General features: G+C 34.0%; 1 protein-coding gene across 1 annotated transcript in view; it reads left to right on the plus strand.

Annotated features, from left to right (window-relative positions):
• The window catches only part of LOC148951578 (uncharacterized), a 103,445-nt gene that overhangs the window by 18,729 nt on the left and 59,434 nt on the right, over nt 1-25,282 (plus strand). Inside the window, exons 3-4 of the mRNA XM_089090343.1 lie at nt 14,890-15,155; nt 21,570-21,800. Of these exons, the coding sequence (XP_088946469.1) occupies nt 14,890-15,155; nt 21,570-21,800 (497 nt within the window). The remainder of the gene's footprint in view (nt 1-14,889; nt 15,156-21,569; nt 21,801-25,282) is intronic.

Here is a 25,282-nt window from a genome sequence, read left to right on the forward strand (position 1 = left end):
ATAATAAGAATCAGTGTGAATGATAGATTTCGTTGTTGCAAATAAATTTCAATCCAAACTTCGTTTTTGGAGGTTTGATTTCATTAACAGAGGTTTGCTCTTTATTTACAGTTTGTTACTACGAGTTGTCTGACCAAAGGGTCTCTTGAATATGAAGGTTCTCTTTGACCAAAGCTCTTTGAATGTACATGTTGCTATCAAAACTCTTCTTTTTAGAGTTCTGGTTACTATTAGTACGAGTAACTCGTACTAATAGCTTACAATTCACTGTCATGAACTCGTTTAAACGTCAATGTTTATATTATAAAAATATAGACAAGACTGCGTGTTTCTATTTATACGTCGATAGAAACCAAGTTCCTGATAACACATACTTTCCCTCTCTTGGGAAGGTTCCTGACGACGCTCGGGATGCTCTTACTATCCTCCGTTTATTGCGGTGAGCATATGAGTGTAACCCTTTAATATTAAGAGACACCCAAACCCTGTTCTATGTGAAGGCTCATAGAGAGATTAAAACATTTGGTACTTGTGCATTATATGGGCACTGCTATATATTGTACGAGAGACGAAACCCGCCAAACGGGATATTTGCAGGAGACCGCTATAGAGAAATGGAATGCAAAGTGTGTTTTTCATTGCGTTTACGATATTTAAACTGCTGTTTTTTGGGGTTTAGGGGGGGAAGGGCACCTAGGTTAGGTTGGGCTAGGTTGCGTATTTAATATTTGGTATGCTTTACCCCCCCCCCCCCCAACCCCCCTCTAATGTGCAAATATATAGCCCAAATTTGTTTATAAACTATTATATATTCATCCTATTTTATTTTATTTCATTAGCATTAACCAAACTTGACTTCTTTAGCAGTGTCCACATAATTCACCAGTACCGAAAATTCATACATAAAACACACATCGTAAGGCATCAGGCACACCTCCTCCCACCTACACAATGGCGCAATGATCCTCCTCTATATTAGCCGATGCTTGTTTATATATCACTCTACATAATTTTTTCAAATAGCAATTGAATCAACTTAGTTAAAACGAGGCTTTAAAACGAATTTCTACATTAACTGTTTATTCTACATGAAAAATGTGACTCTTTAGGAAGGAATCTTGTTACTGTCTCGTGGTGTTACAGTCTCTGAAGCTAGGAATTACAATATAATAATTTATAATTGACTGGCTGTCTCATAATGTTCAATTGCTTGCAACTTGCCCCGTTTGGGGTAAATTGTAGTTTTATGCCACAAGGTGCCAGAAAACGCCACTTTGCTGTGCCAAAGTTCTTTTGGTTAGTTGAAAAGGACATAAGACCCGTTCATTTCAGCTTGACTGAGCCGTCTTCTGATTTTCTATGGCTTTTTGCTTGATACGATTACCCATGGGAAAAAAAAAATAATTAACACGCATCTGTGATTTGCCTTCTCAAATAAACAAGGAACAATCTAAATTCCATATTCTTGAAGATAAAAATTTTAAAACTTTACAACACGGTGTTTTTGATGTGTTGAAGTTGGTATAATTTTCATTAAGATCATCTTCCCTTTTAGGGGTGTTTTCAATTTTTTTCAAAAATTAGCCAAATTTTCTCAAGGTCGTAGACTAACGATGGGTAAAATTAAATTTGATCAATATTATATATTTGAAAGCAACGTAAAAACATAATTCTTCTGACGTCTATAATGTCGTCAAAACTTCTTTTTTACAGTTTTGGTTACTATTAGCCCAGATGGCTCCTTCCTTATAGTTTATTACCAGGAACTCTTTGATAAGAGTCAAAGAGTATGAGAAACTTATCAATATGGAAATTGGCTTAATTTCGAAAAGAAAAACCCCCTATGTGGAGTCGTATCCAAGGGGATACTCGGTCTTAACCCATCCCCCCTCCAAAAAAAATTGTCTGATGTGTACAAAAGCAACAGAAATACAGGTAAAAAAAATTGTTGGGTTTTGTGAAGTTGGTTTTGTAAAAAAAGGAACAAAACCCCCTCCCCTACCGAATGAAAATCCTGGATAGGGCTCTGTCCCTACAGTATCTAGCATTTGGTAATTTTGTTCCTTCTGTAACCTAACCTGAACTTATAAAACTTAGGAAAGGGCAAAAAAGTAGAACTTTGACCAACTTAATAAAAAATACATATTAACTATGTTAATTATTCCATTTTTATTTTATTTCCTGCTTTTATAATGGAGTCGCCAGAATGATGCACCGTGTGTGACAGTAGTACTTTTGAGTTACCATCTCCCCAAGTTAATTCGCGGAAGATCTAACGAATGTCCCAAAATCTGAATTTTACAATAAGGACAAAAATAAGTTGAAAGTGGCTAACACAAATTCAAAAGTTTCGGTACTTTCGACTTGATGTTTATTTTATTTTTCTTTGCATTTATGAACAGAGGTGAAGAGGATCTGCTTCTTGTTCGGTTCAGTTGTTTTCTGTTTGTCTAGTGCTACTTGTGACTGTACTAAGTTCAGGACCGTATCTAGTAATTTTTTTTCCGTGGGGGGGGGGAGTGGCTATACGAAAATTTCTCTCAGCGGAGGGGGAGGGGTACGCAAAAAATATCGAAAACCCATAAAAATGTGTTTATCCATTTGTTACGTTTTTACGAGTCATACAAAAATTTCGAGGGGGAGGGGTTCAAACGCCCTTCCCTGTATTTGACCTTGATTAAATTCGTTCGTTTTTTTAACTGGATTGTTTCCCTCTTCACCCTTTCGATAAGATGTTCGAACTTTTCTTAAATTCTTCCTTCTGAACTTTTCCCTATATATATATATATATATATATATATATATATATATATATATATATATATATATATATATATATATATATATATATATATATATATATATATATATATATATATATATATATATATATATATATATATATGGTTTGCTCTGCAATCTGTGGAATGAGCATCTAGCCCTGTTGTACTGCTGTCAACTATTTCCGCGAGAAACATTAAGACATAGAAAAAGAGACTATTGTGATTCATTCTACGGTCTGTGGACCAATTATCTGGCCAGTTTATATGTTGCAAGCCATTTTACTTCATTTTGCATTACTCCTGGCTGTCATCTTTTTGTCAATGTTGACAACCTAGGGTAACATTTATAATAGGAATCTTGCTTTCTCTGACAGGAAGCGGTTATATCTCTATCCAATGCTTCCTTGCCTGTTGCTAAAGGATTGATTATAATAAAAAAGATTATATGGAATAAAATGAAAAGAAGAAGAAACAAATGCCAAATGTGTCACTAAACAATAAATTTGGCAATCATCATCAAAAACTCAAGGGATTTTTACATTAGCTTCCATTTATACGTTAGTTAGTTAAAACTTGAATAAAATTAAGTTCCATAGGATGTGATCACATTGTACAAAAATACTTACTTTGAAAAAGGTTCAATTTGAAATGAAAATATTTACACTAATTCAGTAAGCTATCGATTATCCTTAGAATTAGATTGTGTAGTGACCGTAAAAAAACGAATCCCATTAATGTCCTAAAACAGGACAAAAAAACATCAATCCATAAATCTTTTGTATTTGAAAACATTGTATCTACTTTGAAAGATCTTGATATTATTATTCAATTGCCCCCATTTAAATTTTGATTCAGTTTTGTTTTGTTTTTTACAAATCTTGCTATCGGTCTTCGGTCGCAGCCGATGGAGGCCGCAGACGGAGGCCGCAGAGTGCATAAAAGTGTTATCGGTCATGTTTTTCTTCAAATAGTTTGTTTTGTTGGAAGCCTGTGGATAATTTGCAATCGAATAATCAGGAATTTGTTGTATCAATACAAAAAAATTCCAATTATTATAAATCATAACCAACCTATTTTTGTTACTTCAGTAGACTTTAATTCAAGCGTTAGTTCGAATTTTGTTTCATGGATCCTTGGATGTTGCCAACATTGTCGATTAAGTACAGATGCATTCTTAAAGATACGAAATATATATTTCGAGAAACATAGTTATCTTAATTTAGGTATACAATGCTCAATTTGGAATTTAATGTTTCTAGCCTTTTATTTAAATAGCTTGAATTATTTTACTCTAATTTATTTGCTCAAAACTCCTCCAGACAAGGGTTCTTTGACAGGTTTTGTGATGGGAGGGGAGGGGGAATTTGCCCTTTACCATTTCACCCCGTGTAAAATTATCCTTTTTAGATTTGTAATTAGTGAAAATAAATGATTAGAAATAATCTTTCACTGTTCCAAAATTAGAATTTCTATCTTGCTAGGCTTCTTATGACTAAAAAGATTCTTTCCGACAGTTTAAGTTTTGTTGGATTTTCAGTTGTCCTTAGCAGGTGAAGTGTAAGCTGGAAACAGTCCAATAAAGTCTTGGTTAGACTGCTGGAGGAGCAGGAACTAAAAGAAAGAAAAAATTTGAATTATGGTAATCTCCCTTTATATAATTGGTAAGTCGGCTTTGAAAATAAGAAAGGCGTTATGTTACATGTCAGTCAAAAGTAAGTTTTGTATCGACCCAACCCGATCGATTGGTTTAGTCAGAATACTCTTATCCCCTTTTGTTTTCGATATTTTCTCAATTTTATAATCCGCTCGAAGCCTGTTATAACCAAATTTCAAACAGTAATGCAGACCAAAAGCGTTAAGTGCACGAATCCTCCACAGCCACAAAGATTGAGCTAATCACCAATCTGAAATAAAGTCAAGTGATGTTATGCAGCGGATGTCTGAAGCGAGTATTTTCCCATTATGCAATCAAAGGCAAGTGGTTTTCGATCATCATAAGAGGATATACGTTTTTCTATGGCTCCTTGTTGGCCAACAGTCTAGGGCCAAACAAAAAGCAGGTCGACCCCGAATGGGGCGAGAGGATGTCGTAGGAAAATATTTAAGTGAACGGGAACTTCCAGGAGGTTGCAAAGAGGTAGCCTTTGAATAGATTGGGATAGAGGAGGAGTGTTCGTAGCTATGTTAGTCTCTGGTAGATAGGTGCTGCAGTGAGTTGTTAGTAGTAGTTGTCCTAATAGCGAGTGCTTGCAGTCAATAAGTTTCACTAAAAGTTGACGATTTTTATCGATAATTTACCATGTGTACCCTATTTTTTTCCACGGCTTGGGGATCCATTTAAAATTTTTAAAAATCATTTCATTTTTTTTTTGGGGGGGGGGGGAAGAACTTGTAATTTTGTAATTGGAGGAAGTTGGCAGAATATTTTCCCTGGTTTGCACAAAATAGTATACGGTACGATTTTTTTACCCTTTTTTTACCCCTGTCGTTTGACCAGCTCATTGGTTAATAAGGTCGCCTGAGGGAAAATTTAGTTGACACCCAGAGAACTAATATAATGAAATCTTATAGGTCAACTCTATTTTCCCTTGTATCAGCGAAAATAAAGTTAGTTGTCCAGAACTAGACCTCTTCTTATCTAATGGGAAATGGATTCGGGGGACTAAATGTATCCCAAGTGAGTTATATGAGATTTCCTGGGAGATACATTATTTATTTGTGATTGAACTTCATGAATAAACCAATCTCAGCAGAATAATGTATTGTAGTCACAGGATAATAATATTTTATCCCTTTCAGAAAATACTTTGGACGTGTTCACAAAAAATTCTAAAAAAAAGTTAAATTTTTATGGCGGAGAACAAAAAATTGTTCTCTTTTTTTTGAAAGAACAAAAAAATAACAACAATAAATACGCATCCGTGATCTCTCTTCTGAAAAAAACAAACAACAAAATTCCATATTTTTGCAGATGTGGGCTTGAATCCTCGACAGTTCTTTGATGATCTGAATCTGATGGTGCGATTTCCAATAAGATTTTGTTCGCTTTATGTTTTAATGTTTTATGTTATGTGTTTTATGTTTAATGTTTTAATGGTGCTCCTTACTTTCAGTAGAAACAAACTTGTTTTGTTTTTCTCTACAGTAGGGTCCTCGGATGCTCTGAATCTGATGGTGCGATTTTCAATAAGATTTGGGGGTCTAGAACAGGTATTGAGGAGGGGGTCTGACCCCTCCACAATACCTTTACCTTCATGCTAAAGTTTTTTAGTACTTAAAAAAAAAGGTTCTGATGTTAATTAAACTTTTTAATTTTACTACTTTAACTAATTTTAATTTTGTTTCAGGAATTGTTCTTAAGGAATTGGGACAAGAGGTCAAACTTTAGCGTAAAGAGCGGAGTATTGAGGAGGGTTAGCTCCCCTTATATAGGGAATAACTTTTGTTCGCTTTAAGTTTTAATGGTGCTCCTTACTTTCAGTTGAAAAAATCCATTTTTTTTATTTAATTTCTGATTGTTTTTCAAACAATCATAGGAAATACCCCTCTCCCTTCGTTGAAAATTCCCTCCTCCGATAGAAAATTCTTCAATAGATAGTTTCTCTCACTTTAAATCCTTCAACCGGGAAGATACCCCCCCCCCGGCAATTTCATCCTCGCTGCGAATTCCCCCCCCCTCCCCATTAATTTTCTTGCTTACGATTCCGCATAAAAATACTCCTTAGCATACTTTCAATTAAAAAAGACGTTTTTTATTTAATTTCTGATCGGTTTTCAGGTCATGGCGGAGTCCCTCCTGTTTAGAAATATTTCCCGGGATCCCCTCCAAATGGAAATTTTTTCGGACATAAATTTCCCCATGGACAGTTGTCTCTATTGATAATTCTCCCATGGAAAACTTCTCCTGTGGCAAATCCCCCTCCCCATTGAAAAATATCCGAGAGAAATCCAGCTTAGCAGAAAGTTTCTCCGGGCAATAACCCTCTAAGCATCTCCACATGCAAAAGGGGGTCGCCAACGAGAAAGTAAGACAAATAAGGTGAATTTCGTATATGAAGTCCGTCAAATTCCCACCGCGTAAAAGTTTCTTTGGAAAGTTCACCCGGAAACTTTCATCCCAATAGGAATTCTCCCGTAGAAAATCCAACCTCAGAACCTCCCCCCCCTGAAAAATGTCGGTTTACTTTCCAATAACACATACTATGCGTAAACAGTGGGCGAATTCCATAGCTTGCGGCCCTTCCTCCGGGAATCTGGGGGGTCATGTCATCCCCAAAGACATAGTTACTGAACCTTTCAACAATACTGAGTAAAATGGCTATCTCAAAATTTTGACCGGATAACTTTGGGGAAAAAGGGCGTGGGAGGGGGGCTCATTTTAATTTCAGTTTAAATGAGCTCTTTTCCAATCTTCTAGGACTATTGGTTCGATACGATCACCCCTTTGTAGAACAAAGAAAAAGAAACAACCAAATAAACACCGTGATCATCCGTGAATAATCACGGATGCAAACCAAATAAGCATCCGTGATCTTTCTTCTTGCAAAAAACATGAAATTCCACGTTTTAAAGATGGGAGCTTGAAAACTCTACAGTAGGGTCCTCTGATATGCTAAATCTGATGATACAATCTTCAATAAGATTCCTTGACTTTTGGGGGGTGTTTTTCCACCAGTTAAAAATCAGGTAGAGTTTCTCAGGCTCATAGCATTTGATGAGTGAATTTTATATATTTGGAATCAGCATAAACATTCAATACTTTTGATGTATCTTTAGTTATCAAAATTTGGATACTATTATAGAATTTCGGATACTATTTGGCCGAGTTGGTCATTACTTACAGTTCGTTACCTCGAACTATTTGATAAATTGTCTTCATTTCAACTTTTAGTATCACTGTTTACTTTCATTTGAAAAGAAACTCATATATTTATTTATTTATGTTAAAAAATTTATTTATTTATTTATTTATTATTTATTTATTTATTTATTTAAAATTTATTTATATATGTTAAACCAACTTTTTATCTGCATAATATAAAAGTTTGCTATGAAAACTCTTCCATTAAGTAGAGAAGAAATGATAACACTGGGGACTTGTTACCAGCGGCAGATATTAATAAGCGGTAAAATAAGGAAAATAGGATTATTCATATTATGAGGAGACATATAATTTCAAGCATTAAAAAACATAACGCCAAGGCTGTCTTTTAGATTTTAGGCAGTGGTAGGGGAGAAAATGGGGCCAGGCAGGTCTGCAGGAGACCCTTTGCACCCAATCATCCATCGAAAGTATTAAGATTTGTATTAAGATTAAATAAAACAAAGAATTTTTTTAAATGAAAGTAAGGAGTGTCATTAAAACTTAAAACGAACAGCAATTTTCTGTAAATGAAAGGGGCTGTCCCCTCCTCAACGCCTCGCTGTTTACGCTAAAGTTTGAATTTGTCTCAAAACTTTATTTCTTAAAACAATAAAAAACTTTAGCACAAGCAGCGAGGCGTGGAGGAGGGGACAGCCCCTTTCATATACGTAAAAATTTCCGTTCGTTTTAAGTTTTAATGTCGCTCCTTACATTCAGTTAAAGAAAACTTGCTTTTTTTAATTTAATTTCTGAACGTTTTTGAGTTAATGTAGCTTTTATTTTGGCTCACCGTACATGAATAATTAAAACAAAATTTGCATATTAATTTTACTTTTTTTTTGGTTAAATGGCTTTCTTGAAATTTTTTTCTGACGTAATTACGAATTAACTTACGTAACGACGCTTAAGTTCGAATTTTATTTGATTCACAAACCCCTGAATCACAAAAGCCGTTTACTTAGAATAGATAGCTCTTTTGAAAGTACTAGAAAAACTGTAGCGTAAAGAGCAAGGTATTGACTTGGGGGTGAACCTCCTAATATACGTAATAATTTCTGTTCGTTTTAAGTTTTAATGTTGCTTCTTGCTTTCAGTAATTCCGTAATTAAGTTAATTTAATTTCTGATCGTTTTTTTAAATATTGCTGGGAAATCCGGTGCCCCTTTCATAGAAATGTCCCTTACCCCAAGGAAACATCCTCCACGGAAAGATTATACCGCGTAACCCCCTCCTCCACCCCTCCTCCACCTGAAAAAAAATCCTTCCTGAAAACGTCTGTATACTTCCCAATAACCAGTACTATATATAAACAATGGGCAAAGTTCATAACTTGCAGCCCTTCCCCTGGGACCAGTGGGGGTTTAAATCATCCTCAAAGAAAAACTTATTAGATTTTCGGCTATGCTAACGAAATGGCTATCTCAAATTTTAATTGGGTGACTTCGGGAAAAAAATGAGCGTCGGAGGGGGCCAAGTTGCCCTCCAATTTTTTTGGTCACTTAAAAAGGGCACTAGAACTTTTAATTTTCGTTCAAATGAGCTCTTTCACGATATTCTAGTACTAATGGATCAGTACGATCACCCCTGGGGAAATAAAAACAAAAACAAATGAAAACTCATCCGTGATCTTTCTTCTGACAAAAAATACAAAATTCCACATTTTTGCAGATAGGAGCTTGAAACTTCTAGAATAGAGTTCTCTGATAAACTTAATCCGATGGTGTGATTTTCATTAAGGTTCTATGACTTTTAAGAGGTGTTTCCCCCTTTTTTCGAAAATATGACAAATTTTCTAAGGTGTGTAACTTTTGATGGGTAAAATTAAACTTGATGAAACCTATATATTTGGAATCTTCATAAAAATCTGATTCTTTTGATATGTCTATTGGAATCTAAATTCCGTTTTTTAGAGTTTCAGTTACTATTAAGCCAGGTCGCTCCTTACTTACAGTTCGTTGCCACGAACTGTTGGATTTGGTCATTTTTAGTTTCTTTTTTTTAAATTTGCTTCTCTCCCGCTCGAATAAAAAAAATTCCTGTACACATATATTGTTGGGAGTTAAAGCGCAAAAGTAGCGTCAGAATTTCATATTGATTTCAACAAGTATAGTTTCGAATCAAAGATCCAAGCCTCAAAGACGTCATTTGTTGCTATAAAACGTCATTTATAAGACGTCATTTGTTGCTATATATAATCTTGTAGTAATCAAGGCAGATTCGGGCCATAAAACAGATCTTACAATAGTAAGATACTTGGTTGATGGTCAGACGACTGTTCTATTCAAACATAGCCTGCTGCCGAAACGACCGTTAGGATCGATAAAGAATAGTGCATGCTAATCATTCTACGGGAAAAAATGGATGAACCTGTAACATCGTACAAACCTGTAACAAATTTTTTACATTCAGGTTGTCAAAAAGGGCACATCTGCAATATCTCAGAAAAATCTAAGGTTAGGCCTAATAAGTTGAAACTTCTAGTGAATGTTGAGGGGATGTTGAACTAAATCAAAGACACTATTTGTATCCGGTTTGTCAAAATGTCAAGTCTGCAAAATCTCCTGAGCGTCTAAGGATGCTAAGTTGAAACTTCCAGGGCATATTGCACTAAACTAAAAGAAATTATATGCATCTATGTTGTCAACAGGGCTTGACTGCAATACCTCGGGAACACCTAAGGGTAGTGAGTTGAAACTTCTAGGGCAAGTTCAGAGGAATACTGCACTTCACCCAAAGACACAATGATTGTTCATGTTGTCTAAGGTCTTATCTTTAATATATCAGGAACTGCTAAGTGTGTCAAGTTGATGTTCTCAGGGTCTGTTCAGAGACATGTTCAAGCAAATCAAAAGATACTATCTGCATCCAGTTTGTCAACAGAACATATCTGCAATATCAAAGAAACCACTAAGGGGACGGTATGATGAACTAATCAGGGGATAGGAATAAAGTAAATCAAAAGACACTTTGTGTTTCCAAGTTGTTAAAGGGGTTAATTTACAACATCCCAGAGACAACTAAGAGTATGAAGTTGAAACTAATATTGATATTGAGGGACTTGTTGAACTAAATTAAAAGACAGTGTGTGCATCTAGGTTGTCCGAACTACGTATCTGCGATATCTCAGTAACGGCAAGGATATCAAGATGGAACTTTCAGGAATACTGATGCAGAACTTGAACTAAATTAAAAAACATTTTGTTTGTATAAGTTGTATGTAGCTATCAATGCTGATTCCAAATATGTAAAATTCGTTAATTTTAATATTACCCATATAAAACTACGAGTCTGAGCAAATTTGCCTGATGTTGAAAAGGAGGAAACACGCCCCAAAAGTAAAGTGATCTTAGTCAAAAGCACATCATCAGATTCAGTATATCAGGGAACTCTACTGTAGAGCTTTCAAGCTCATATCTACAAAATCTAGAATTTTGTATTTTTTGCCAGAAGAAAGATCTCGTATGTGTGTTTATTTATTTATTTCTTACCAGTGGTGATTGTATTGAACCAATAGTCTTAGAAAACCGAGAGAACACTCATTTGAACGGATATCAAAATTTCTAGTGTCCTTTTCAAGCGACCAGGAAGATTACACGGGAAGCACCTCCATCCTACACCCCTTTTCCCCCAATAACATCAAATAAAAATTTAAAAATAACCATTTGATTCAGTATACATGAAAGGTCCAATAAATATCACTTTGGAGATGAGTCGACCCCCCATAGTCCCCGGGTAAAGGTCTCTCAGTTGCGCATTTTGCCTATTGCTCACAGATAGTATTTGTTGTTGGGAAATATACAGATTTCTTAGCGTGGAGGGGGATTTTCTGCAAGGACATATTTTCCACGGGGAAAATTTTATGTGGGTGGTAAATTTTCCAGGGAAATTTTCACGGGGAAGTAATATATATATATATATATATATATATATATATATATATATATATATATATATATATATATATATATATATATATATATATATATATATATATATATATATATATATATATATATATATATATATATATATATATATATATATATATATATATATATATATATATATATATATATATATATATATATATATATATATATATATATATATATATATATATATATATATATATATATATATATATATATATATATATATATATATATATATATATATATATATATTTTTTTTTTTTTTTTTTTATGTATATATTTATATATTTATATATATATATTTATATATATATATATATATATATATATATATATATATATATATATATATATATATATATATATATATATATATATATATATATAAATTCTATTTATATATATTGGTACCAAAATTCTTTTTTATATATATTGGTACCAAAATTCTTTTTTATATATATTGGTACCAAAATTCTTTTTTATATATATTGGTACCAAAATTCTTTTTTATATATATTGGTACCAAAATTCTTTTTTATATATATTGGTACCAAAATTCTTTTTTATATATATTGGTACCAAAATCCTTTTTTATATATATATTGGTACCAAAATCCTTTTTCAAAGTTTTGGTTACTATTGAGCCGGGTAGCTCCTTATTTACAGTTCGTTACCACGAACTGTTTGAAATTCGAAAGCTCAACTATTGCTGCATCTAATTGACTCAAATTAAATTAAGTTTTAATTGCCTGTTGGCTGGTGAGCGTGGCCCCATAGTATGGAAATGGTGCGATGTATTTGCTGCCCCGTAGTGTCATTATTTCTTTTTTTTTACTGTCCCCGTTGTATTGTTGTTTGTTTTTTCTTTTCTTTTTTTTGCTTTCTTTCTTATTACAGTTAATTTAAATGATGTTACATGTATGTGTTTTTTAACTGATCCACCCCATGTCAACCCTTAGGTTTTGGGCGAATCATACTGGCTTTGGTATGTAGATTGTTGTTCTTAAATAAATATATAACCATTATCAAACAGTTCGTGGTAACGAACTGTAAGTAAGGAGCGACCTGGCTCAATGGTAACCGAAACTCTAGAAAACGGGTTTTTGATACCAATAGATGTACCAACAGAATTAGATTTCAATGCTGATTTCAGATATATAAGTGTCATCAATTTTAGTCATACACATTAAAAGTTCCGCGCCTAAAAAAATTTGGCAGATTTACGGAAATAAGGAGAAAGAAATCTAAAAAGTGATAGAACTATAATGAAAATCAAACTATCATATTCCGCGTATCAGAGACCCCTACTGTAGAGGTTTCAAGCTCCTATATAAAAAACGTGGAATTTTTCATTTATTGCCAGAAGAAAGAACACGGATGCGTGTTTTTTTCCCCAGGGGTTACCGTATCGACCCAGTGGTACTAGAATATCGGAAGAGGGCTGATTCAAACGGAAATTAAAAGTTCTAGTGCCCTTTTTAAGTGACTTAAAAAATGGAGGGCAACTAGGCCCCCTCCCACGCTTATTTTTTTCTCAAAGTCACCCGATCAAAATTTTGAGATAGCCATTTTGTTCAGCATGGTCGAAAATAAGGTAAATATGTCTTTTAGGATGACTTAATCTCCCGAAGTTCCCAGAGGGAGGGCTGAAAGTTATGAACTTTACCCAATGTTAACATATAGTATTGGTTATTGGGATGTATACAGAATTTTTCTGGGGTTTTTTTGGGGGTTTGGGGTTGGGTTGGGTGGGTCGGGGGTTATGTTGGAGGATCTGTTCATGAAGGTAGTTTTAATGGGGGAAGGAATATTGCCATGAAGGGGCTACCAGACTTGCCAGCATTATTTATTGGTTATTGGGAAGTATACAAACATTTTCAGGAAGGATATTTTCTGGAGGGGGGGCTGGAGGAGGGGGTTACTCTGGAGAATCTTTCCGTGGAGGATGTTTCTTTGGCGTAAGGGACATTTCTATGAAGGGGGCGCCGGATTTCCAAGCATTATTTAAAAAAGATCAGAAATTAAATAAAAAAAAGCAAGTTTTTTCAACTGAAATGTAAGAAGGAACATTAGAACTTAAAACAAACAGAAATTATAACGTATATGAGGGGGTCTCCCCCAAGTCAATACCTCGCTCTTTACGCTACAGTTTTTTTTCGTGCTTTCAAAAGAGCTATCTATTATAATTAAACGGTCTTTTTGATTCAGGGGTTTGTGAATTAAAATTTTTTTTTAATTTTTAACGTAAAGAGCGTGGTATTGACTAAGGGGAGAACCCCTTCATATACGTAATAATATATACGTAATAAAAAAAACAATAAAAAAACAAGCGATACGGCTCAATAGTAATCGAAACTTTTAAAAACGGAATTTTGATGTCAATAAATGTATCAAAAGAATATGTTTATAATGCTGATCCTAAATATATAAATTTTGTTAAGTTTAGTGTTACTCATCAAAGGCTACGAGCCTGAGAAAATTTACTCGAATTTTTAAAGAGGGGGGAAACATCCCATACAAGTGAAAGAATTTGAATGAAAATCACACCGTCAGATTCAGCGTATCAGAAAACCCTATTGCATAGATTTCAGGCTCATTTCTGCAAAAATCTGCAACTTTGTATTTTTTGCCAGAAGAAAAATATACGAATATAGAAGTTAGTTACGTAAGTTAATTTGTAAAGATATCCATTTAGCAAAAGAAAAGTAAAATTTTTATGCAAATAAAAGCTGCATTAACTAAAAAACGATCAGAAATTAAATAAAAAAAACAAGTTTTTTAAACTGAAAGTAAGGAGCGACATTAAAACTTAAGACGAACAGAAATTTTTCCATATATGAAAGGGTCTGTCCCCTCCTCAAGATCCTACGCTAAAGTTTGACTCTTTGTCACAACTCTAATTTTTAAAACAATAAAAAACTTTAGCGTAAAGAGCGGGGCGTTGAGGAGGGGACAGCCCCTTTCATATACGGAATAACTTCTGTTCGTTTTAAGTTTTAATATCGCTCCTTACTTTCAGTGTAAAAAACTTGTTTTTTTTTATTTAATCATCATACAGGAACGAGGATAAAAAGTAATTTTGAAAAAGAAATACTTCAATCTTTGGACCTAAATGAGATAGGAGATAATGCACTGAAGTTATTTATAGGGATGTATTTCATTGTGGGGATTGATTAAAAATCTAATTATCTCATAAAACTTCTCATAATGCCTTTTGGAATTATGCAGTTGATCTATCTATCTACTTTCAAATTTCTGCAGTTAACAAGATGGATAATCCTGTTAATTTTGATTTTGTTTTTCTTTGCAGCTGCATTCATGCCCGTCTCATTTCCAATGGTAAAACCTATTATGCAGCCACCTTCTGGTTTACCGGGTCCAGCCCTGCCAACCATTCCTGGACTTCAGTCGTTTACAACTTCAGGTCAAGATGGCAAAGTTATGGGACACTTTACATACTCATTGTCATTTAACCTTCCTGTTGATGTTGGAACAGTTGGAGCTCCGAGTCCAATAGGCATACCTGGAGTTGTTACAATACCACCAACTGTGGCACCTGTTCCGCAACCAGAAATGGTAATTTTTCACCCTCCATTTTTAATTTATTGTCAAACAATTATCATCTACTAAACCAAAGCAAAAAACATTGAGGCTTGAAATGTCATAACCTTCAGAAATATTGATATCACCCTCTATTTTCTATGCTTTTAAATTATTCAAAATCTAAGAAACAAAAGCAGAAAAGAAAAACAGACATCTTCAGAGAATACCTGGAGTTGTTAAATATCATCAACTCTTCTGCAGCTAGAAATAGCACCTCTTTTGCAGCTGGAAATAGTAATTTGGTAGTTGAATTTATTTTCCAACAGTTTATCATCTACTAAGCTAAAGCAGAAAAAATCTATTAAGGCTTAAAAATTCTATAGTTTCTAGAAATATTGATATCACTCTCTTTTTACTATACTTTTAAGCTATTCAACATCCTTGAAACTTAATCAAAAAAGACAAAAGGAAAAATAACTATAGACATCTTCAGAGAACACCTGGAGATGTTACAATACCATCAAATCTTCAGCAGCCAGAAATGGCACCTCTTTTGCAGCTGAAACTAGTAGTTTTTGCCCTCCATTTTGAATTTATTTTTTAACAGTTTATCATTTACTAAACTAAAGCAGAATGAAACTATTAAGGTCTAAAAATTCTATAATTTCTAGAAATATTAATATCACCCTCTATTTACTACACTTTTAAGCTATTCAACATCCTTGAAACTAAAGCAAAAAAGAGAGAAGAAAAAAAATCATAGACATATTCAGAGAATACCTGGAGTTTTTACAATACCATTAACTCTTCTGCAGCCAAAAATGGCACCTCTTTTGCAGCTGGAAATGGTAGTTTTTTACACTCCATTTTGAATTTATTTTCCAACAGTTTATAATCTACTAAAATAAGGCAGAAAAAAAAACCACCAAGGCTTAAAAATGCTATAAAGTCCAGAAATAATTATATAAACTTGTATTTTCTAAGCTTTTAAATTATTCAACATCTAAGAAGCTAAGGCAAAAATAAAAACAAAAGAAATCAGTGACATTTCCGATTCCAGAAATGTTTGTACGAAACGGTGTTGTCAAAATTTGTTTCTTAGTGATACCAGAATTGACAAAATAAGCGACATCAAATGTGATACATCATGCATGATTATAATCTTGGATTATATGCCTCGGACTACTCGACAAAGTGTCCTGCAGTTTTTTTTAGCAAAACTATGATTTACAGCCCACTCTCTTGAAATCGGCATATTTATTTGACAGACGCACGTTGTCATGCATATCATTTGATTCTAATGGTGCCCAGAAACTTTTAAATTAAAACAAAAGTACCTTATATCTCTTTTTCTAATTTCAAAAAATGGTGAAAAATTTAGCTTCTGATATCTAAATTCGTTTAATCATATATTCGAAAAATTAAAAAAATATTGTGTATTACTTACTATCAATGTATTATTTACTTTTTTCCCAGAACCACGTCGTACGGAAGGAATGGTTGTAGAAACTTTGGAGGAGGCTTATTCGATTGAGAATTAAAAGTTCAAATGGTCTTTTTAAGAGTCAAAAGCTATCAGAGGCCACTAGGCACACATTTCTTGCCCTTCTTTCTCAACTAACCCCCCTAAACCTCGAATGACCCTGGACTAATTTTTTTAGATAGCCATTTTGTTTGCAACAGTCAAAAAGTCCAGTAAATATGCCTTCAGTGATGATATGACCCCCAGAGGCCCTGGTGAAAGAGCCATACATAATGTAAATTGGCATTGTTTAAAAAGTGGTTTATAATGGAAAAAGAAGCTTGGACAATATCTCAGGAATGGCTGAGGGTATTAAGCTGAAACTTTCAGGGAATGTTAAGAGGAGTTTTGAATTAAATTAGGGACACTATGCAAATTCAAGTTATTAAAAGGGCGTATCTGAAAAATCTCAGGAATGAATCAATGTTTCTTTTTTTTATCGATGTCTTGACGAATAAAAGCGACAGTGTTGAATACACTTTATTTACAGTAAAACTCAAGTGATACTCCAGCTGCTAGAACGTTTGGGAGGGAGGGGGTAGCAGCATTGCTATTTGTGAACCTTGATTATATCTTGTATTATTGTTGTCTTGTTGATAATTTTATGAAAAATAGAAATAAAATCTCTATTTGAATAAAATCAAATAGAAACAAAATCTCAGAAATAAATCCCATTGCTTGAAATAAAATTTCACCCTAAAGTGTAAATCCTGCTAAGGTCTTTAAAAAATTTAGGGGGTGGTAGCTGTACCCCCTATTTGTGGAATTTTTTGTTTATTTTAAGTTTGAATTGATTATCCATTTTAATTTCATTTTTGTTTTAGGTTTTATCTATTTATCTATAGCATTATGTGTTAAAAAATTGTTTGATCTGATTATTTGTTTTATTTTCAATTCAACTTGGCTCTTATTTACACATTGATAGTAATTTCCGCTAGTTTTTAGGTTTGAATTATTATGTGATTCAATTTTGGCTCATCTTAGGTTTCCGTATTGCTCTTTATCTTTCTTTGAAAAACTTCTTTTCGGAAGACTTGAAAAATTAATCAAATGAGAGAGCTTTGATAATTGTTTGCCCTTGTGAATGAATGAAAAACTTTTAAAAGATTGCGTTAGGCAATTGCGTTATATCGGGGAATAAATTGACATTTAGATTCTAGTCACGCAGAGCGGATAGCTTATACAATAATTTCTTCTCAAGACGGTGCATTACCCTCAACTAAAGCTATCTTATGGAAGATTCTCCTTCGGGACTGGCCAGTTGGCAAGGAATTTTTTGGAGCAATTTTCTAAGATCTTACTGATCTGACTAGATACTTCTCATGAGGGAGTAATGTACTTTGTTAGCGTAATTGACTCTATTAGTAATTAATTTAATATCAATTAGTTTAATAGTAATCAGCCTTATGAAATAATTTATCCTTTTTAATTTCTCCAAATATATGATAATAGAAGTTTCAGAAGTTAAACTAATTTTACAATGATTTTAAGAATATTGAATTTAAAGAATTTTCATGATTTAGAACTTAACTTGTAGATAAATATATTTAATTTAACTTAGGTTACAGGTTAATATAGCTAATTGATTTGATATAATATAGATTTTCTGGCCCTATTTCTGGAATTTATTGAATTTAAGAATTTATATAAGATTTAAAGTTTTTTTTATGGGGGATCGAACCAATATAATTATAAGTAACTTCAATAGTCTCTTTGAAATTTTGAAAATAAACGCAATATTTTAGATTTGCTTCTTTTAAGTCAATTTCAGTACATGGACGTAACTAAAAAAAAAAATCAAAATGCGAAATTCCTTTTTTTCTCGTGGTTTCCACGTTTTTCGGAAGGTCTCAAAGAGGAAATGAGTACTTGTTGACACTGAAATACTGAAAAGGGTGAATTCTTTTTTTTTTTTTTTAAATAGAAGCTGCGATATAAATTGTGAGTGATGCAGAGTGTGACGTGAATATATAAGTGATGAAGGAATTTTCTGATCAAAATGAAGCAGGAAAGTTGATAAAATTGGTCAATTGGTCGAAGATACTCAATAGACAATTGTTTTAAGCTATTTTCTGGATAGTCATACGAACATGTTAGTCATGTTATTAGTCATTGACATTTTATTGCCTTATTTGGAATGCACATAGACGTGTTTTTGTGCCAAGTGGTTTAAGAACTTTGCGTCAGGGATCTATTGAAATTGTCGCAGTTCAAGTTTTGAGTACGCATCATGGTTGTTCACTGGCTGCGTTGACATGAGAAGAAAATCCTTACTGAATTAAATAAAAAAACAAGTTTTTTTAACTGAAAGTAAGGACCGACATTAAAACTTAAAACGAACAGAAATTATTCCGTATATGAAAGGGGCTGTCCCCTCCTCAACGCCTCGCTCTTTACGCTAATGTTTTTTATTGTTTAAAAAAATAGAGTTGTGAGAAAGTCAAACTTTAGCGTAAAGAGCAAGGCGTTGAGGACCCCTTCATAACCCCTTTCATATACGGAATAATTTCTGTTCGTTTTAAGATTAATGTCGCTGCTTACTTTCAGTTAAAAAAAACTTGTTTTTTTTATTTAATTTTTGAACGTTTTTGAATAAATGCAGGTTTTGATCTTGGCTCACCGTACATGAATAATTAAAACAAAATTTTCATATTAAATTAATTTTATTTGGTTTAATGGCTTTCTCGAAACTTGTTTAATTTTATTTAGGGACGTTTTTATTAGTAATAAATATACGTAACTTACGAATTAAATAACGTAACGAACTTCTGTATTCATATATTTTTAATACGTATATTAGAGGGTTCGCCCCTAGTCAATACCTCGCTCTTTAAGCGAAAGTTTGGATTTTGTTCCAATTCTTTAAAAATTACTGCTTAATCACAAAGGCCGTTAATTAGAATAAATAGCTCTTATGAAAGTAATAAAAAATCTCTGGCTTAAAGAGTGAGGTATTGACTAGGGGGTGAACCCAATCATGTATGTAATATTTTCTGTTCGTTTAAAGCTTTGATGGTGCTGCTGTTGCAGTTGAAAAACTTGTTTTTTTTTATATTTAATTTCTGATCTTTTTTTAAATAATGCTGGGAAGTCCGGCGTCCCCTTCGTAGCAATGCCCCGGCCCCCATGAAAAATTCCTTCATGGAAATATCCTTCTACATGCCCTCTGACCCCCCTCCCCCCACTACCAGGAAAAATCTCCCATGAAAACGTCTGTACTGTATGCTTCCCAATAACCAATACTATTTGTTAACATTGGGTAAAGTTCATAACTTTCAGCCCTCCTCCCGGGAACATCGAGGGATTAAGTCATCCTAAAAGACATACTTGAAATATTTTCGAACATGCTGAAAAAAATGGTTATGTCAAAATTTTGATCAGGTGACTTTGGGAAAAAAATGAGCGTGGGAGGAGGCCTAGTTGCCCCCTATTTATTTTGGTCACTTAAAAAGGGCACTAGAACTTTTAATATCCATTCCAATGAGCCCTCCCACGATATTCTAGGACCACTGGGTCGATACGATCACCCCTGGGAAAAAAAAACAAATAAACCCGCATCCGTGATCTTTCTTCTGGCAAAAAATGTAAAATTCCACATTTTTGTAGATAGGAGATTGAAACCTCTACAATAGGGTTCTCTGCTACGCGTAATATGATGGTGTGATTTTCATTAAGGTTTTATAACTTTTAGGGGGTCTTTCCCCCTTTTTTCGAAAATCAGCCATATTTTCTCAGGCGCGTAACTTTTGATGGTTAGGATTAAACTTGATGAAACTTATATATTTGAAATCAGCATTAAAATCTAATTATTTTGATGTATCTGTTTGTATCAAAATCCCGTTTTCTAGAGTTTCGGTTACCATTGAGCCAATACTATATGTTAACATTGGGTAAAGTTCATAACTTTCAGCCCTCCTCCTGGGGGCTTCGAGGGAATAAGTGATACTAAAAGACATAGTTACAATATGTTTCACCATGTTGAACAAAATGGCTATCTCAAAATTTTGATCGGATGACCTTGGGAAAAAAATGAGCATGGGAGGGGGCCTAGTTGCCCTCCATTTTTTTGGTCACTTAAAAAGGGCACTATAACTTTTAATTTCCGTTCCAATGAGCCCTCCCAAAATATTTTAGGACCACTGGGTCAAAAAAATTACCCCTGGGAAAAAAAAAAAAAAAAAAAAAAAAAAACAACCCCAACAAAAAAACGCATCCCTGATCTTTCTTCTGGCAAAAAATGGAAAATTCCACATTTTTGTAGATAAGAGCTTGAAACCTCTAGAGTAGGGTTCTCTGATACGCTGAATATGATGGTGTGATTTTCGTTAAGGTTCTATAATTTTTAAGGGGTCTTTCCCCCTTTTTTCGAAAATAAGCCAAATTTTCTCAGGCGCGTAACTTTTGATAAGTGAGATTAAACTTGATGAAACTTATATATTTGAAATCAGAATTAAAATCTGATTCTTTTGATGTATCTATTGGTATCAAAATTCGGTTTTTAGAGTTTCGGTTACCATTGAGCCGGGTCGCTCCTTACTTACAGTTCGTTACCACGAACTGTTTGAAACACAACCTAACCAGCCTTTCTTTAAATAATATCTATTCCTGGTTAATATTGATTTACAATTTTCAAACAGTGGTATCAATTTGCAAAAATTAGGGGGGGGGGGGTGTCAAAATGCATGTTTCAAAATTTAGGGGGTCAATTTTGTTCTTTTTTTCAATTTTTCAATTAAATTATCAACAAATATCATCTTCAATGAAAATACCAAAAAAAATATCTTTTTAAAATATAGGGGGTGGGTCACTAAATCTTAGGGGCAATTTTTCCTTCCCCCTGTCCCTTCCTCCAAGTGAAGCAGCTGTTTTAAAATTCAATTTGTTCGAATAGATTCAGCTAGTTTCTTAAGCTCTATGTATTTCAGCCGCAATTCCCACCCTCGTTTACATTTGGAACTACACCTCGTCCATCCATGGGAGCTCAGCCTGGAACAGAAACTTCAATGGTTACCCCTATGACCCCACCAGATAGAATAGTTAGCCCAGGAAGAAGACCTTTTGGTAGACCTACAATACCCCCTTCTTTGGGCTTCTCGCGCCCTATTGATTCAACCCCACCACCTGGATTTTCACAGCAAATGCAGCATGTTTTTATGGTAAGTTTTTTTTCCAGTCTAAACAACAAAATTCAGTTGAACATGGCTTTGACAAGTAAATGGAATGTAAAAGAAAAAAAAATATAAAATATAAAAGAAAATAGATATAGCAAAACTAGTTTTTTTTTCAACTGCATGTTGAAGTAAAATCAAAGGTGTAAATTAAATAATAATTCCTATTCGAAAATATTTTGCAAAAAATGAAAAAGCGAAAATACTTTCCACCTTTATTCGTTTTGCAAAATATTGACTTCACAGACCACAATGGATGTGCATCAAAACATTTTTTTTTTCACTATACCCGTGGTACTCGTGCTATAAAAAAATTTATTATCTTTAGAATGTTGATAAATTGTTTAGTAGGGGTGGGGTAGGGGAGGAGGAGTCAGAGAGTTTTATTCCCCCGAGGAAGTATATTAGCGTATAAGTAGTTGAAGTGTCCATTTTTTGGGGTCATCCCAAACACGCTAATATGCGTCGGGACCTCCTCTCCTGTTTTGATATTGTTAGTATTATATGCAGTTTTGTTTTGTTAGTATTATATGGAGATTTCTATGTTGTTGTTTTTTGTGACCCATTTGTTAATAAAAAAAAAATAATTTAAGAAATCTTACCCGCGGTTTATGTGGATCTTTGCATGGCTCTTGTCACCCCTAGTTCACATTTGATAAAACCTGGTCCAGTATTATTGAATTATAAAAAAAATGATTTTCTTTTGTTCTAACGTGTTTGTATTGTTTTGGTCATGCAAGTTGTGTTTTTTCCTTTACTTTAATGCTCTGCCTTTTTTATGTTGTTGTAGAAGGTATTCTGAAAAAATATGTAAAATGAAAGAACTCAATCTGTATTTAATGCAAACAAATACCATTGAGGATAATAATTATATCTTAAAAAATAAAAATACTTTCTCTACTACTACTACAACTACTACTACTGCTACTAATAACAACTCACTGCAGCACCTAGCCACCTGAGGCCAACACAGCTACGCATGTTCTTCCTCCATCCCAATCTATTGAAAACCTCCCTCTCTACACCCTCTGAGGAAGTTCCCATTTCCCTTAAATCTTTCTTTACGACATCCTCCCACCCCATTTAGGGACAACCTGCTTTTCATTTTACCATTGATGGTTGGCCGACAAAAACAATCTTTGGCAATCTGTCATCATGCATCCGCAGAACGTGCCCTAGCCATCTCAACCTATTTCTCCTTATAGCCCAACAAGTGGGATTGAACCAAATTTTTCGCACAGCTTACTTTTTGACACGATAAGTCAGTCAGGTACCCAAAACAATCGTCCTCGGTTTTTCAGAGCGCCCACGCTTTTGAACCATATTTGACCATTGTCCTCACTTTAGCTTCCAACATCAAACAATTCGTGGTAACGAACTGTAAGTAAGGAGCGACATGGCTCAATATTAACCAAAACTCTAAAAAACAGAAGTTTGATACTATTAAATATATCAAAAGGATCTGATTTTTATGTTGATTTCAAATATAAAAGTTTCAATAAGATTAGTCTTATCTATCAAAGGTTACGAGCCTGAGAAAATTATTCTTATTTTGGATAAAAGGGGAAACACCCATTACAAGTCATAATTTCTTAATGAAAATCACACCATCAGATTCAGCGTAACAGAGAATCCTACTATAGAGGTTTCAAGCTTCTATCTGCAAAAATGTGGAATTTTGTATCTTTTGCCAGAAGACAAATCACGGATGCAGGTTTATTTGTTTGTTTGTTTGTTTTTTTTTCCCAGGGGTGATCGTATTGACCCAGTGGTCCTAGAATATCGGGAGAGGGATCATTCAAACGTAAATTAAAAGTTTTAGTGCCCTTTTAAGTGACCAAAAAGATTGGATGGCAAATGGGCCCCCTCCCACTTCCATTTTTCCCCAAAATTATCTGATCAAAATTTTGAGATAGCCATTTGGTTCAGTATAGTTGAAAAATCAATAATTATGTCTTTAGGTGTAAAATCACCGCCCACAGTCCGTGGTGAGAGGCCTGTAAGTTATGAAATTCACCCATTATTTATGTTGTATTATTTGTTATTGGGAAGTGTACAGACATTTTTTTTGGGGTGGGTGGGGGGGGGAGAATTGTGCTTGAGGTGGATTTCTATAGGGAGAATCTTCCTTGGGGAAAAAATTTAGGGAGAGGGTGAATATTCCAGGAGATATGTTACACTGGGTGATTTGACAGAATTACTATACGAAATTCATCTTATTTGTGTTACATTCTTTTTGCCAAACTTTTCATGTGGATATGTTCCACGGGAATAATCGAGGGTTTTTTTTTGTCCGCGACTTTGGTTTTCTGGGAAACAATTTCCACGGGAGGGGCCATTTCTGAAGTGATCGAGTAACCAATTAGAGATTCAAATCTTATTCAAACGAAAGAATGCCAAGGATAATTTTCCAGGCTGAATCGTCCGCAAGTAATTTTTCAGAGAGGGTGGATTCTTAGCGAGGATGAAACCGTCTGGAGGGAGTTTGACGATGGATGCACTTTACGTTGGATGAACTTTCCACGAAGGAGGTTTCCGTGAGGGGAGGGCTAAATTTTACAGAGGGCGAGCCAGATTTACCGGCATTGTTTCAAAACGAACAGAAATTATTCCATATATCAAGGGCTGCCCCCTGCTCAATACCTTACTCTTTACTCTTAGCTTTGACTGCTTACTAAAACTGAAACACGGAGGCCTTTTAATTAGAATAGGAAGCTTTTTTGAAAGTGCTAACAGATTTAGTGTAAAGAGCAAGGTATTGAGGAGGGGGCAATCCTTGGAATAAATCTGCCAAAATCAGCCAAATTCGAACCTGCATTAGTTAAAAAAAGTTCAGAAATTAAATTAAAAAAACAAGTTTTTTAACTGATAGAAAGGAACGACATTAAAACTTAAAACGAACACAAACTATTCCGTATACGAAAGGGATTGTCCCCTCCTCAACGTCTCGGTCTTTACGCTAAAGTATTTATTGTTTTAAAAAGTAGAGTTGTGATAAAGAGTCAAACTTTAGCGTAAAGAGTGAGGCGTTGAATAGGGGACAGTCCTTGACACATACGGAATAATTTATGTTCGTTTTAAGTTTTAATGTCGTTCCTTACTTTCAGCTAACAAACTTGTTTTTTTTTATTATATTGTATTCTTGGCTCGTAGAGTTATCTTTCTATTCATCAAAACTTTTTCAGCTGTGAAAAATGCTTTGTCGGTTATTCTTATTTAAATAACTATGTTTAATAATTGCTGATATTATATTTTTTTTTTCCAGCACTTCTGTAGTATTTTTATTTATCTTCCTAACAAAATGTCAAATGAGATAGGCGATTGGTAGTCTTACCTGTCCAGAATGGTTGTGAAATGTTAAAGATAGTTATAGAATCAAATCCTATTGGTAATACTTTTGCTGTTACTCCGTACCAAACTACATGTTCTAGAACTAAAAATCGAGTGAGATAAATCAAAGCTAGAGAGTG

The sequence above is a fragment of the Artemia sp. Qi Xiang Cuo genome, chromosome 6, assembly GCF_049724085.1.
Source record: "Artemia sp. Qi Xiang Cuo chromosome 6, ASM4972408v1, whole genome shotgun sequence".
Lineage (NCBI taxonomy): Eukaryota > Metazoa > Arthropoda > Branchiopoda > Anostraca > Artemiidae > Artemia > Artemia sp. Qi Xiang Cuo.